Source organism: Mus musculus, chromosome 8 (genome assembly GCF_000001635.26).
Source record: "Mus musculus strain C57BL/6J chromosome 8, GRCm38.p6 C57BL/6J".
In the NCBI taxonomy this organism is placed as follows: domain Eukaryota; kingdom Metazoa; phylum Chordata; class Mammalia; order Rodentia; family Muridae; genus Mus; species Mus musculus.
Genome location: NC_000074.6, coordinates 84092961 through 84105573, shown reverse-complemented (window position 1 = coordinate 84105573; position 12613 = coordinate 84092961). Strand labels below are relative to the sequence as shown.

The 12613-nt window shown below is 54.8% G+C and overlaps 2 protein-coding genes and 1 long non-coding RNA gene across 14 annotated transcripts in view; 1 reads left to right on the top strand and 2 right to left on the bottom strand.

Annotated features, from left to right (window-relative positions):
* The first annotated feature begins 776 nt into the window (after positions 1 to 776).
* Positions 777 to 8505, top strand: Dcaf15 (DDB1 and CUL4 associated factor 15). 4 transcript variants are annotated; one of them, XM_011248336.1, is made up of 14 exons: positions 811 to 957; positions 2094 to 2147; positions 2521 to 2618; positions 2693 to 2828; positions 3304 to 3410; positions 3503 to 3642; positions 3728 to 3898; positions 6382 to 6816; positions 6904 to 6995; positions 7084 to 7212; positions 7290 to 7375; positions 7534 to 7638; positions 7722 to 7951; positions 8066 to 8500. In XM_011248336.1, exons 6-14 carry the CDS (start codon positions 3522 to 3524, stop codon positions 8119 to 8121), a joined length of 1425 nt encoding a protein of 474 aa, XP_011246638.1. In that variant the 5' UTR covers positions 811 to 957; positions 2094 to 2147; positions 2521 to 2618; positions 2693 to 2828; positions 3304 to 3410; positions 3503 to 3521; the 3' UTR covers positions 8122 to 8500. The 4 variants fall into 4 exon arrangements, with proteins under 4 accessions (NP_001344251.1, NP_766090.2, XP_030099260.1 ...); NM_001357322.1 differs by lacking the exon at positions 2094 to 2147 and having other exon boundaries at positions 777 to 957; positions 7722 to 7837; positions 8066 to 8505; NM_172502.4 differs by lacking the exon at positions 2094 to 2147 and having other exon boundaries at positions 777 to 957; positions 8066 to 8505.
* On the bottom strand, positions 5049 to 6385 carry Gm39210. Its single transcript, XR_879009.3, has 2 exons — positions 6036 to 6385; positions 5049 to 5423 (listed from the first exon to the last, which is right to left on the bottom strand). It is a non-coding gene; the product is annotated as a predicted gene, 39210 (long non-coding RNA).
* A 67-nt stretch (positions 8506 to 8572) lies between the features above and the next one.
* The window catches only part of Rfx1 (regulatory factor X, 1 (influences HLA class II expression)), a 33438-nt gene continuing 29397 nt past the window's right edge, over positions 8573 to 12613 (bottom strand). For 5 of the 9 annotated variants that reach the window (XM_011248329.3, XM_006530778.4, XM_030243361.1 and 2 more), the window contains 7 exons: positions 12449 to 12600; positions 12274 to 12371; positions 10698 to 10847; positions 10416 to 10624; positions 10025 to 10178; positions 9901 to 9946; positions 8573 to 9777 (listed from right to left, as the gene is read on the bottom strand). In XM_011248329.3, the coding sequence (XP_011246631.1) occupies positions 9608 to 9777; positions 9901 to 9946; positions 10025 to 10178; positions 10416 to 10624; positions 10698 to 10847; positions 12274 to 12371; positions 12449 to 12600 (979 nt within the window). In that variant the 3' untranslated portion in view covers positions 8573 to 9607. Of the gene's footprint in view, positions 9814 to 9900; positions 9947 to 10024; positions 10179 to 10331; positions 10625 to 10697; positions 10848 to 12273; positions 12372 to 12448; positions 12601 to 12613 lie in introns of those variants that run through there. The other 4 variants (XM_006530779.4, NM_009055.4, XR_003947247.1 and 1 more) reach the window with 4 other exon arrangements.

The following is a 12613-nucleotide window of genomic DNA, read 5'->3' as shown; positions in this document are numbered from 1 at the left end:
AATATTTATTACCATTATTAATTAGTATGATAGGCTTAACAGGCCTTCCACAGGAGGTGCAAACTCAGAACCACGCCTGACCCATGGAAATTAATTTTTTTAAAAACAGCATGATATCTGTCTGATGCTATCATCGTCATCGTCGTCCGGAAGATGCTTTGTTTTGTTTCTTTGTTTGTTTTTCTGAGACAAGAGTCTCTCTGTGTAGCCCTGGCTATCCTAGAACTCACTCAGGCTGGCCTCAAACTCAAAGAGATCCACTTGCCTCTGCCTCGTAAGTGCTGGAAAGGCGTGAACCATCACGCCCGGCCTGGAAGATGTTTTAAAACGAGCCATTTTTTTCCCCACCGCCTTTTCCTGGTCTCCTCCCTAGCTGCCCAGGGATGCTCCTCAGGCCTCGGCCCTCCCAGCCTGAGCCAGAGCCAGGGCTGGAGATTCTGGCCCTTATGGACCACAGGTTCCCATAGCCCCGCCCACAGGCCGCTGGACGGCCAGTGGTTTCCACGGAAACCCACTCAGGGGCGTGACAATGTCAAGCCTGACAGAAATCTTCGCCTATTCAGTTGAAGTTTTTTGGCCGAGGAGCGCCAAAGTGGTTTCTGAGTGGTTTATCTTTAATGAAGGGCGGGAATAAGGCGGGAGCTGTTACCATCTTTACCAACCAAAAACCAAGATAGCTTTGATGGACAAGCGTAGCGGGAAGCGACAAGGAATGCCGGCTGTCACCCAACCGGCCGGCCGCAGTAAGGAGAAAAGGCCAATCAGAAAGTGCCAGGGGCGGGGCTAAGGGACCGGTTGCTCCGGAAGTGGAGGGAGGGGGTGAAAATGGCGCCCAGCTCGAAATCGGAGCGGAACAGCGGGGCCGGGAGCGCCGGCGGAGGCCCTGGGGGGACCGGGGGGAAGCGGGCGGTGGGGCGGCGGCGGGAACACGTTCTCAAGCAGCTGGAGCGAGTCAAGGTGAGGCCTGGCGTCTGAGGCGAGCGCGCCCGGTTGTGAGGAGGAGGGGACGCGGGAGGCGGCGGAGGGAGGGCGGCGCGGCGAGGTGGGGGGCGGGGCCGGGAGGGGGCTGGGCGGGCCGGGCGGTGGGGATGGGGATGGGTTTGGCGGTGTGGAGGCTGGTGCTGAGGCGCGGGCTGGGCTGGCGAAGGTTGGTGACTTGTGTGCAGCCAGTGAGGCGGGTCACCTGCAGGGGGCCTTGAATGAAGGCTGCTAGGCGAGATCAGTGAAGAAGGAAGGGGCTTGGGTGGCGGAGGCCGGGGAGAATCATGGAGGAAAGACCGGGGATGGAGGCTGATGGGCGGGTTACTGTAGAAGCTGTCCGAGGAATCTGGAGGAAGGGGAGACCTTGGTTTAGACCGATTTTTCAAAGCACTGCCCCTTGTTGGAGCTACCCCCCCAAACCCCTGAAGAGCCCCTGCTACCGACAATGGGCAGCCTCTGTTGGATGCTCCCTGTCTGTCCAAGCTCTGACCATCTCTATATCTAGTGCTTGTACCTAGGTCTGCCTCACTCATTGAATGGAGGAATGTTTCCAGAGTAGGGCCAGGTCTTCTCAAAGTGGAAGCCACTTAGGGCTCTGTCTCCCTTGTCAGAGGACACCTGAAAGGACAGGGATGTGAATAATGTTAGGTGGGCAGCTGTGGAGCAAGATTGTCTATGTGCACAGGAAGTTGGGAACTGGGTAAGGGCGAACTGTGCTTTTTCCTGGTGCTCCCTAAGCAAGGCTGTGGCTCTGCCCTTAGCCTAGACACTCCCTGGGCAAGGGTTATATCCTCTCAGGAAGGCTTGTCTGACAAAGCCATTCCCTTCATGGGTCGAGATGAACTAGGGGCAAGGTGCCAGGCCTTCTTTCCCACTAGATGGCTATCTTTTGAAGGCGGGCCAGAATAGCTCCCCAGTGGTCAGCTTTATGCCTGTTTCCTCAGATCCTTCCTTGGTGATGTTTTAGGGTGTGACAGTTGATTGGCAGTTAATTAAGAAAGGGGTTTTCTTAATAATGGATTGGAGCATTGGGAATACTGGGAGCTTTTGGTTCGGAGGCTCTATAGGTATAGGCTCTTGCCACCAAACCTAATAATGTGTGAGATCCCCAGGAGCCACGCAGTGAGAGGACATAGAGACTCCTGCAAGCTGTCCTCGCCTCTACTGTGAGTTGTAGTCTGCACAGTAACTACATTATCAAGAGAGAGATGGGTCCCCTTGTGGGCTAATTGGGAGCAGGCAGATAAATGCATGGCCCCACATCCTAGTCTCATGCGTCAGTTTTCAGGAAGGAGTCAGTTGTCCCAGTGAGGGATCCTTCCACAGGGAGACGTAGGGCTAGGGCTGGGAGGACTCTGGATCCAAACGGGGCTACGGCTGGGATGTAACCTGGGTCCTTGGTGGGGGTGGGGTGCTTTGTAAGGTCACTTGGCTTTGGTGTCTCCATCTGCCCCAGCAGTGGGCCTGGGGAAGCCTCGGCCTCTGGGAAGGAGGCTGGGAGGCTGCTTGGCTAAAGAGCCCTGGCTGTCTCTTCCCCAGATCAGTGGGCAGCTCTCACCTCGTCTTTTCCGGAAGCTGCCCCCCAGGGTCTGCGTGTCCCTCAAGAACATCGTAGATGAGGATTTTCTCTATGCAGGGTGAGGCTGAAGCTAGGCTGGGTGGTGGCAGGTCGGGCTGTGGGCGTGTCCTCATCTGCCCATTCTGCCCACAGCCATATCTTCCTGGGATTTTCCAAGTGTGGCCGCTATGTCCTCTCCTACACCAGCAGCAGTGGGGATGACGACTTCTCCTTCTACATATATCACCTCTACTGGTGGGAGTTCAACGTCCACAGCAAGCTCAAGCTGGTAGGACTAGGCCCTGCACTGGGCTGACCCTTCAGACAGCAGGCCTCAGCTGCTCCTGTATCAGTCAGCCTGTGTCCTGTGTGTAAATGGCAGTGCTGTACCAGTGGGGCGACCCTTGGAGAGTTGCTGAATTTTTAGGTCAAACTGGTGATTTCGTTTGGCTTAGGTATCACATATAGCCCATCTGATAGCCTTGGCCTGGGCCAGGATGCAGGCAGATTTCTTAGATTCACACAGGTTGTCACAGTGGCTTTAGCATTCCTCCTGGAGCCCTGCCTCTTGGTAGGGCGACTTCAGTTTCTGTTCCCATGGGCATAGAGGTAATGTATTCAGTCAGGGTCCCTCCAGCTTGCAGGGCTCTCTCTGGCTCAGGCCAGAGAGTGTCTGGACCACTTGCAATGGGAGCTCTTTTCTAGCTAGTGTGCTTCTGGTGTAGCCCTTCCTTAGGCTCGCACTGATGGAGCATGCCGCTTAGGTCCGGCAGGTGCGGCTCTTCCAGGACGAGGAGATCTACAGTGACCTGTACCTGACTGTGTGTGAGTGGCCTAGCGACGCTTCCAAGGTCATCGTGTTTGGTTTCAAGTGAGACTAGGGGCAGGCAGGGTGGCGTGGGGCCGGCAGGGTGGGCTCGCAGCCCCTTCATGGGCCCGAGGCTGAGGGTGTGCTACCCCTAGCACCCGCTCGGCCAACGGGATGCTCATGAACATGATGATGATGAGCGATGAGAACCATCGTGACATCTACATCAGCACTGTGGCTGTGCCACCTCGGGGCCGTTGTGCTGCCTGCCAGGATGCCAGTCGTGCCCACCCAGGTGAGGCACCAGGGGCCCTAGAGGGAGACGTGGCTGCTGGCCCACTGCCAGGACATGAAGTGAGCTGTAATGTGTCTTGCTGCAGGGGACCCAAGCGCACAGTGCCTGCGGCATGGCTTCATGCTGCACACCAAATACCAGGTGGTGTACCCCTTCCCCACCTTCCAACCCGCCTTCCAACTCAAGAAGGATCAGGTGGTGCTGCTCAACACCAGCTACTCCCTGGTGGCCTGCGCTGTCTCTGTCCACTCAGCAGGTAGGCCCTGGCTCAGAGGTCACATCTCTTGTGGTTATGTAACTGGGAGGTGGAAAGGCTGAGCTCGAATGTTCAGTGAATGCCTTATAGCTACTTGAAGTCAACCCAGAGCTGCTTTAACAATAGTGGGTCTTGGGGTTCTTACCCCGTGCAGGAAGAGCTGCTGGGGCTGCTCCACATAGTGTCCAGTTACTGAGCACGTGGAAGACCGTTTTCCTGCCCAGCATGACAAAAAAGAGGGCGATGTGATGAAGTACAGTTAATATGCTCCGAGGACAGGGACTTGTCTTAAGCAGTGCATCTGTGGTGTGTGAAGATGAAAGACCTTGTCTATATACTGTTGATAGTGTGACAATGGGCAGTGCTGGGATCCCTCCATTGATGGTGTGACAATGGGCAGTGCTGGGATCCCTCCATTGATGGTGTGACAGTGGGCAGTGCCAGGATCCCTCCATTGATGGTGTGACAGAGGGCAGTGCTGGGATCCCTCCATTGATGGTGTGACAGTGGGCAGTGCCAGGATCCCTCCATTGATGGTGTGACAGTGGGCAGTGCCGGGATCCCTCCATTGATGGTGTAACAGAGGGCAGTGCCGGGATCCCTCCATTGATGGTGTAACAGAGGGCAGTGCCGGGATCCCTCCATTGATGGTGTGACAGAGGGCAGTGCCAGGATCCCTCCATTGATGGTGTAACAGAGGGCAGTGCCAGGATCCCTCCATTGATGGTGTGACAATGGGCAGTGCTGGGATCCCTCCATTGATGGTGTGACAATGGGCAGTGCTGGGATCCCTCCATTGATGGTATGACATGGGCAGTGCCAGGATCCCTCTATTGATGGTGTGACATGGGCAGTGCCAGGATCCCTCTATTGATGGTGTGACGTGGGCAGGGCCAGGATCCCTCTATTGATGGTGTGACGTGGGCAGGGCTGAGATCCCTCCATCAGTGTCACCCAGACAACGTTAGAGCATAGTCAGTACATACTGTCTTGTATCCTTGGTGTCAGGGAATACTAGTAACAAATTTCCTGGAATCGCCTTTGTTAGACAATGTCTATGAAGCCCTAGCTAGTCTAGAACTCACAGGCCTCTGCCTCCTGAGTGCTAGAATTAAAGGTGTATATCACCATACCTGGCTTTCATGGTGTATTTTTTGTTTTACTTTTTAATTACATTTTATTTTACTTAAACATTTGTATATTTGTCCATGCATGCATGTATTCATATGCATTTCAGGAATTCATTCTCTTCTATCATGTGGATTTCAGGAATTTTGAAGTCAGGTCCAAATACCCAGTGGCAGGCACATTTACCTGCTGAGCCATTTCTCTTGGTCTTGCTAGAGTGACATGTTAGGAAGTAGATGATGCCAGTGTCTGCAGGACGAGAGTGAGTCTGACCATAGCTCTGCCCCGCTGCTCCCTCCTTGTAGAAGCCTGGAGTGCACAGCTGGGTTCAGGTCCAGAGCACAGTCAGGTGCTTCCTGGTGCTCTTCCTGAGGTAGAGGAGGACTAGGTCAGTGTCCTGTGGAACAGCAGAGAAAGGCTATGACATATATGTTACAGCTGGACACAGACACAGAAAAGAGAGCTATAGCTGTGTACTACTTTTAGGATAACTAATAACACGTTTTGATTTTGGGAGAACTCAAGACTATTCCCGTTAAAGTGGCTGCCCTGAAGCCCGGGAAGGAAGAGGCAGGGTCAAGTGCATGTGAGCAAGCTGACCAGCAAAGGACAGGAACTCAGCTTGAGTTCTCCCCAGCCCTCCCTGGACACCTGTGTCACTATGGAAGAGATATCTAAGCGTTACTAAGGCTGTGCCACCTGCTGACCATGAGCCTCACATACGAGGCCCCATAGAGGACTGAGGGACCTGCATTGGCTTTATCCCTACCCTAGTGTTCAGCTTATCCCAGAAGTTTATGCCAAGCAGTTTAAACTTACTTCTTTCATGAGTGTCCCATCATGGTCCCTTGGACAAAAGCCTGAGAGGCATAATGCTGCTTATAGGGAGGGGTATGGCACTCCTTGGTGGCTTGTTAGGTTCCTCCGCTGATTCCTACTTCCTCCAGTAAATGTGGCCTGACTGCTTGTGCTGGTCTGGTCTGGTTAGGAGCTTACAGTTAGCTCTTACCTGTTCTCACTGCAGACTGCACTCGAAGGGCAAAGCTTTGTGCATCTCATTTGCTGTGTCCTTTCTGAGTAGCATGAAAAATGTTCAAAGATGAGGTTTGAGTACCAGCCTAGCATGAGAAAGGCCCTGGGTTCTACTGCCAGCATACTTTTTAAAAGTCTTGAATGAATGCATGTCTGCATAGGTCTCGTCTTTGTTCAGACTATATGTGCTTTCTGAACTCATGCCCTTCCAAGGGCTCAGCCTGACTTGAACACGAATGGCTCTCGGGGGCTCCTTCAGGTGGGTTTCTAATCCAGGCTTTGAACTGTGGTGACAAAGCCCACTTGTCATGCTTTTTTTTCAGGTGACAGCAGTTTCTGCCAAATCCTGTATGACCACACAGCTTTGCCCCCAGCCCCACCCAGTTCTCCAGGACCTTGGAGCCCTGAGGCAGCCCCAGCCTTCCCCAGTCTTGGTGTTGAGGTGGTCCCAGCCCAGCCCTCTGGAGCCCCTGAGCCCTCACCAGCCATTGCCAAGGCCAAGGAGTTTGTAGCTGACATCTTCCGCAGGGCTAAAGAGGCCAAGGGTAGTCCCTTGGAGGAAACTCGGCTGCCCTCTAGCTTGGGGCCCTCAAGCAGCCGCTGCCGCCCATCTTTAGAGCCGCAAGCCCCAAGTGGGGAAGTGGTACCCAGGGACAGCCCTCCTGCTGCAGAGACCACTGCCCCTGAGCCTGGCTACATCAATTACACCAAGTTGCACTATGTGTTGCAGTCTGGGGAAGGGACAGAGCCTGAGGATGGTGAGCTGCCTTCCTGGGACAGGATCTGGGATGGGGCAGTCCCAAGAGGACTGCTGGCCTGCTCCTACCTTCTGCCTGCCTCCCCAGAGTTTGAGGATGACAAGATCTCCCTGCCTTTTGTGGTGACTGATCTCCGTGGCCGCAACTTACGGCCCATGCGAGAGCGGACAGACATGCAGGTGGGTAGCCATGATGCAAGCCATGGGTGGTGACCCAGGATCTGGGGGTGGTTGGTGCTACCCCTAGCTCTCTGCCATCTATCCCCAGGGCCAGTACCTGACAGTGGAGCAGCTTACCCTGGACTTCGAGTATGTCATCAATGAGGTCATCCGCCATGATGCCACTTGGGGTCACCAGTTCTGCTCTTTCAGTGACTATGACATAGTCATCTTGGAGGTGAGGCTGGGGCACAGCAGGAGGCATGAGTGTTCCCACTCTAGGATCTCTGTCTAACTGTCACTGCCTGCTCCCAGGTCTGCCCAGAAACCAACCAGGTCCTGATCAACATTGGCCTGCTGCTCTTGGCCTTTCCAGCTCCCACTGAAGAGGGCCAGCTTCGGTGAGTGGTAGGGTCCTTTGGCGAACCTTATGTGGGGCCAGACTCTTCTGTGCAGGGTGAACAGATAGAACCTGAAGAGCCCGTGCTGTCACTGGGGCAGTGAGAGCCAGTGCAAGGGACTTACCAGCCCACCACCCTCTTGTCCTCCACCACCACAGACCCAAGACCTATCACACCAGTCTCAAGGTGGCCTGGGACCTCAACACAGGCATCTTTGAGACAGTCAGCGTGGGTGATCTAACTGAGGTCAAAGGACAGACCAGGTGAGGCAAGGCAAGGGTGACTTGCCAGGGAACCCTGGTGGTTGTCAGGACAGTTCCTCGTCACTCATTTACCTGGTCTCCAGTGGCAGTGTCTGGAGCTCCTACCGAAAGAGCTGTGTGGACATGGTCATGAAATGGCTGGTGCCAGAGAGCAGTGGCCGCTATGTGAACAGGATGACAAACGAGGCACTGCACAAAGGTAGGAAGTGCCCTAGCTGGGCAGGACACCTGATCTTACCCTGGATCCCGGGCATGCTGGACGTAAGGAGTGTCCTGGGATCTGAGTGGCATCCAGCTATGGCTGGAGAAGCGGGTGAGGAATCTCTGGGGAGCTGTCTGTCTCTGGGACTTTCTGGGTCTAGTTAGGCCACGAGTTGGCTACAAGACTGGACAAGGTGGCTCATGGTTCTGCGTATCCTTTCTGCAGGGTGCTCACTGAAGGTTCTGGCAGACAGTGAGCGGTACACTTGGATTGTGCTGTGAGGGCTGGACTGCCCTGGACCCTGACTCCAACTACCTCCACGGGCCCGGAGAGGACCGCCTTCCTGGGCTGGCCCTACAAGGGCCACAACCGGCACTAGTGTTAGGTTGCAGGATGGATGGGACTGGCACAGCAGCCTCTGGTGGCCCGAGAGTCTGGATGTGTCTTTATTTATGCCTATTTAAGTTGGGAAAGGCAGAGAGAGGAGCCCTGGCCTGCCCCAGCGAAGCCCAGTCCTGCTTCCTGCGCTCTGGCCCTTGTCCTTGGCTGCAAGTGTAGCCCTCTAGGGCTGCCAGTGGTTCCAGCCTCCCTCACTTGGGGGGTGGGGGGAGCCCCGTGGTGGCCTCGCCTTGTTCCATGTACTAAATGCTTTATTTCTGACCTGCCTGGTGTCCTGTTCTGTCCTCAGTACACCACTACACACACACACCCCACCTAACCCTGCTCTCGTCATCAGTAGACAAAGATCACAGCAGTATTTATTGTTTTAAGAAAGACTACAAAAGGTAGAAAACAGCACACTAAACTACCACGCGCGTGGATACTTTGAGCACTGGGAAGGGAGGCCCATGGGGAGTGTGCAGGACCACCCCAAAAGCTGGAGCACGCGGAGCACACAAAATAGGGATTTCTATACAATAGGCCAGATTTGCTTTTTCTCCATAAACATCTATCACAGATTGAAGACACTGAGAAATCGGGGACGGATAAGGCCATGATGGTTGGAAAAAAACCCAACAAGTTACTGACTCCGCTCAAGCGGCACTCACTAATCACAATAGTTACGGGGGTCAGGGGCACTGCACAGAGGAGAAGCATCTCTGGGAGCAGGTTTCGGTCACAAGCTGATGGGGTGGAAGGCGCAGGGCGAGGCCTCGGGTCTGGAGCACCTGGCCCTGCAGCCAGCCAGATGCTCCTCTTTGGAAGCTGGAGGCCGGGGCCCTTCACAATATGCCCCTCTCTGGGCTGCGGGGCCAAGAGAACCCAGCTCTGGAGAAGGTGCAACACCCACAGCTTTAATTGCACTTAATACCAAGAAAGGGGAGCAGTGGGGTACTGCTGCTGACGGTGGGGGTCCCAAGGTGCTACCCACCTGCGCCTGCCCAAGCAGGCTGTGCAAAGCCAGAGAGCAGAATAAGTTAACAGTTCCGCAGGGGAGGAGCTGGCTTGCTGCCCTCTGGGGTGGTGGTGGTGGGGGGATAGAGCTGTGAGCTGCGGCAGGAAAGAGGGACACCTAGGCAGGTTCCTTAAGGCACGTCTTTTGTGTCAGGGTTTGCAGCTTCGTTTCTGCCCAGCCCCGCCCATGATTGTACCAGCCCCGTATGAAGGGAGACTCTCCTAGCCTTCCCTGTCAAGGGGAGGGACCTTCTCCAGCTCTGGCATGTGCTGGGAGGGTAACAGTGAAGCACAAAAACTGAAGGACCGGCCCCTGGCCTGGAGGGGCAGCAGCAGGCTGGGCAGGTGGAGGGGTGCAGGGAGGTGGCAGGCTTAGCTGGAGGGCAGGGCCTGCACAAAGAGGCCACGAGTGTCAGTCCGCGCCAGTTTCGCTGGTGGCTCCAGAGCTTCAGGGCCTAGTGCGGGAGACTCGCTGCCAGCCGCCAGCGAGATGTCTTGTGGCAGCTCATCCTCACTCTCCTCTTCCTCCTCTTCTTCTTCATCTGGGGCACAGGGACCAGGCCCAGCTCAGCGACAGACTGAAATTTCCAGGGACACTTGGCCTCCCCCCATCATCTGCCCCTACCCCTGGAACCCAGATCCTAGGTGAGGACATGCATGGCTACCTTTGTCAGGGTCCAAGGGATTCAGTGAGGTGGCCAGGTTTGCAAACTGGAAGAAGAAAAAAGAAAAAGTCAGGGTTCTACCACCTGGTGCCTGCCCACGTCCCTAGTCCCTCACCATACACACCTCTCCCATGACTGCGATTGGGGTCTCGCCCTTGGCCTGGGCCACTCTGTGCTCGATCAGGTAGTACATGTACTCGTCATAGAGCAGCCGGATGAGGTGGAAGGAGCCGAAGCTGGCAGCACTGCGCAGGGTCAGGTCCCGGATTACCATGGAGCTGAGGGCAGTGACCAAGAGACTGTCAGGATGTTGGGGCTGTTCACCCTACTCTGCTGCTGACAGGCGTGCTGGGTCCTTGCTGTTTTCCCCAGTGTCTCTTGCAAGCTAACAGGCTTTCCCTAGCCCTACCCACCACTTATAGCAGGCGCACCTTTGAAGGAAGGTCTTCTCTAACACACTGGGTTGCCCCTGGTCTCATCCCTCCCAGCCAGGACCCGGCTGCACAGGCGCGCACCTGTAGAAGGACCACTTGAGGAGGAAGAGCTTGGCCGCCTTGGGGAAGCCGGAACTGCCCTGGTAGGGCTTGAGCACCTGGCTCACAACGCCGTCCAGCCAGGCTGCCCATTGCTCCAGTGAGTTCTGCTGCTGCAGCGTCACCTTGAAGTCCTGCTCCAAACGCTGCACCACACGGTCCTCACAGCGACACACCCACGAGGCCTGCTCCTGGGGCGCAGCAGGCAGCCGCTCAGCCGTCTCTCCCATCGCTCCCTCCTGTCCCAGCCCCAATGGTGCTCACCTGGACGTTTGCGAAGTCCACCCGATTGAGGTCGCTTAGCATCTGGTTGATCTGTGCAGTGTTCTGCAGCACTGCCCGCGCCGCCTGCGCCAAGTGGTTGAGCGATGTGTAGCGCCGCAGTGTCTGTGCGAAGGCGCCAGCTGCTGCCACCTGCATGGGAGACAGCAGGCTAGAGGCTTCCACACAAACCCCACCAGGCCCATCCTCACTTGAAGGGTGTGTGTACCTCCAGTACTGGTGTGGATCAAACATTCAACTTAACTGTTTTGGCATGCTGACCAGCAATCCATCCATCCATCCATCCATCCATCCATCCATCCATCCATCCATCCATCCATCCATCCATCCATCCATCCATCTACCCACCCACCCACCCATTTTGGTTTTTCGAGACAGGGTTTTTCTGTGTAACCCTGGCTGCTGGGCTAACCTCAAACTCTACTTGCCTTTGCCTCCAGAGTGCTAGGATTAAAGGTGTGGGCCACCACTACCAGCTATTTTTCTACTTATTTTGTGTATTTAGGGTTTTTGTTTTTGCTTTTTGAGACAATGTTTCTCTCTGTAATAGCCTTGGTCTACTCATTCTGTAGAGACTGATCTTAAACTAACAAGAATAAGCCTGCCTCTGCCTCCTGAGTGCTGGGATTAAGGCACGCAGCACCACACCCTGCTTATTTTGTGCATTTGTGTGATGGCCCACTCTCAAAATTTGATAGTGAGTTCTCTCCATTCATCATGTGGATCCCAGGACCAAACTCAGCTTACTTTCATGGAAGGCAAGTACTTCCGTGTACTGAGCCATCTCCCTGGCTCTGACTTGCACTTTTCTTTAACTCTGTGTGTGATGGTGATCAAACTCACCTCCACATTTGCACTAAGGCAGTGTGAATCCACTGAGCACAATCCCTGGCCCACCCCCAATCACTGGCGTGGTTTGGTTTCCTCCTTTGAGGTGGGGTCTTGCTATGTAGCCCAGGCTAGGCTCAGCCCTTGGTGGTCCTCGTCCTTTGTGCTAGGTTACAGGAATGCATCTTCATGCTCAACTCACGCCATTTCAATAAAAGACACAACAACAAAGTGCTGAGGCTGCAACCCAAGGCCTGCACAAACTAGATTAAGAATGCACCACTGAGCAAGCTCTAACATACAACTGTAGTTGTAAATCAATTTCGACCAGCAGCCCCAAACACAGGCTTGCCAGGCATGGTGGGCCACATCTTTAATCCCAACACCACTCTGGAGGCAGAGGCAGGTGACTCTGGTGTTCTAGGCCAACCAGGGCTACATAGTAAGGCTGTGTCTTAATAAATAGGCAAATAGATGATAGATTGATGGATGGATAGATAGATAGATAGATAGATAGATAGATAGATAGATAGATAGATAGATAGATAGATAGGATGTCTTAAGTACTAAATCCCTGGGAGGCTTTCAGATATGGGTCCAGGGTATATACAGCATAAGAATGCCTGGAGCCAGCCTTGAGGCCCTTTAAGGGAAGTCTTCACAGGCCCACAGCAGATATGCAGACAAACCTTCCACCCAATGCTGCAGCCTTGTTGCCCTGTCCACTCACCTTCACCCGCAGCATCTCCTCAGGGATGTTCACCATGGCATGGGTGAGCCAGCTCTCCAGGCTCTTGGCAAAGTTCCGGATTGCTTGGGTCAAGGCACCTGTAGAAGATGGGAGTGCTGGTCAGGGTAAGTGGGGGAGGGGTGGCTCCCAGGGAGGGGCTGTCACCGGCACTCACTGGGGATGGGCCGCAGAACATCAGGGATGAGGATCTCCACCAGGCCCTGGTACAGCACATTGTCACAGTGCTTGGTCCACTGAAGCACAGGCTGGAACTTGGAGAGGAGCACCAGACTGGCCCTGGGCAGCCGCTTCTCGGCCTCGTCATGCCTGTAGGAACCCG

Bases quoted from the DNA above. Each gene is read 5' to 3' on its own strand.
- Dcaf15 (NM_172502.4), top strand. From the start codon at position 826: ATGGCGCCCAGCTCGAAATCGGAGCGGAACAGCGGGGCCGGGAGCGCC. The intron at 3,411-3,502 runs GTGAGACTAGGG...TGCTACCCCTAG, and splicing joins GTCATCGTGTTTGGTTTCAA to CACCCGCTCGGCCAACGGGA. The intron at 6,817-6,903 runs GTGAGCTGCCTT...CTGCCTCCCCAG, and splicing joins AGGGACAGAGCCTGAGGATG to AGTTTGAGGATGACAAGATC.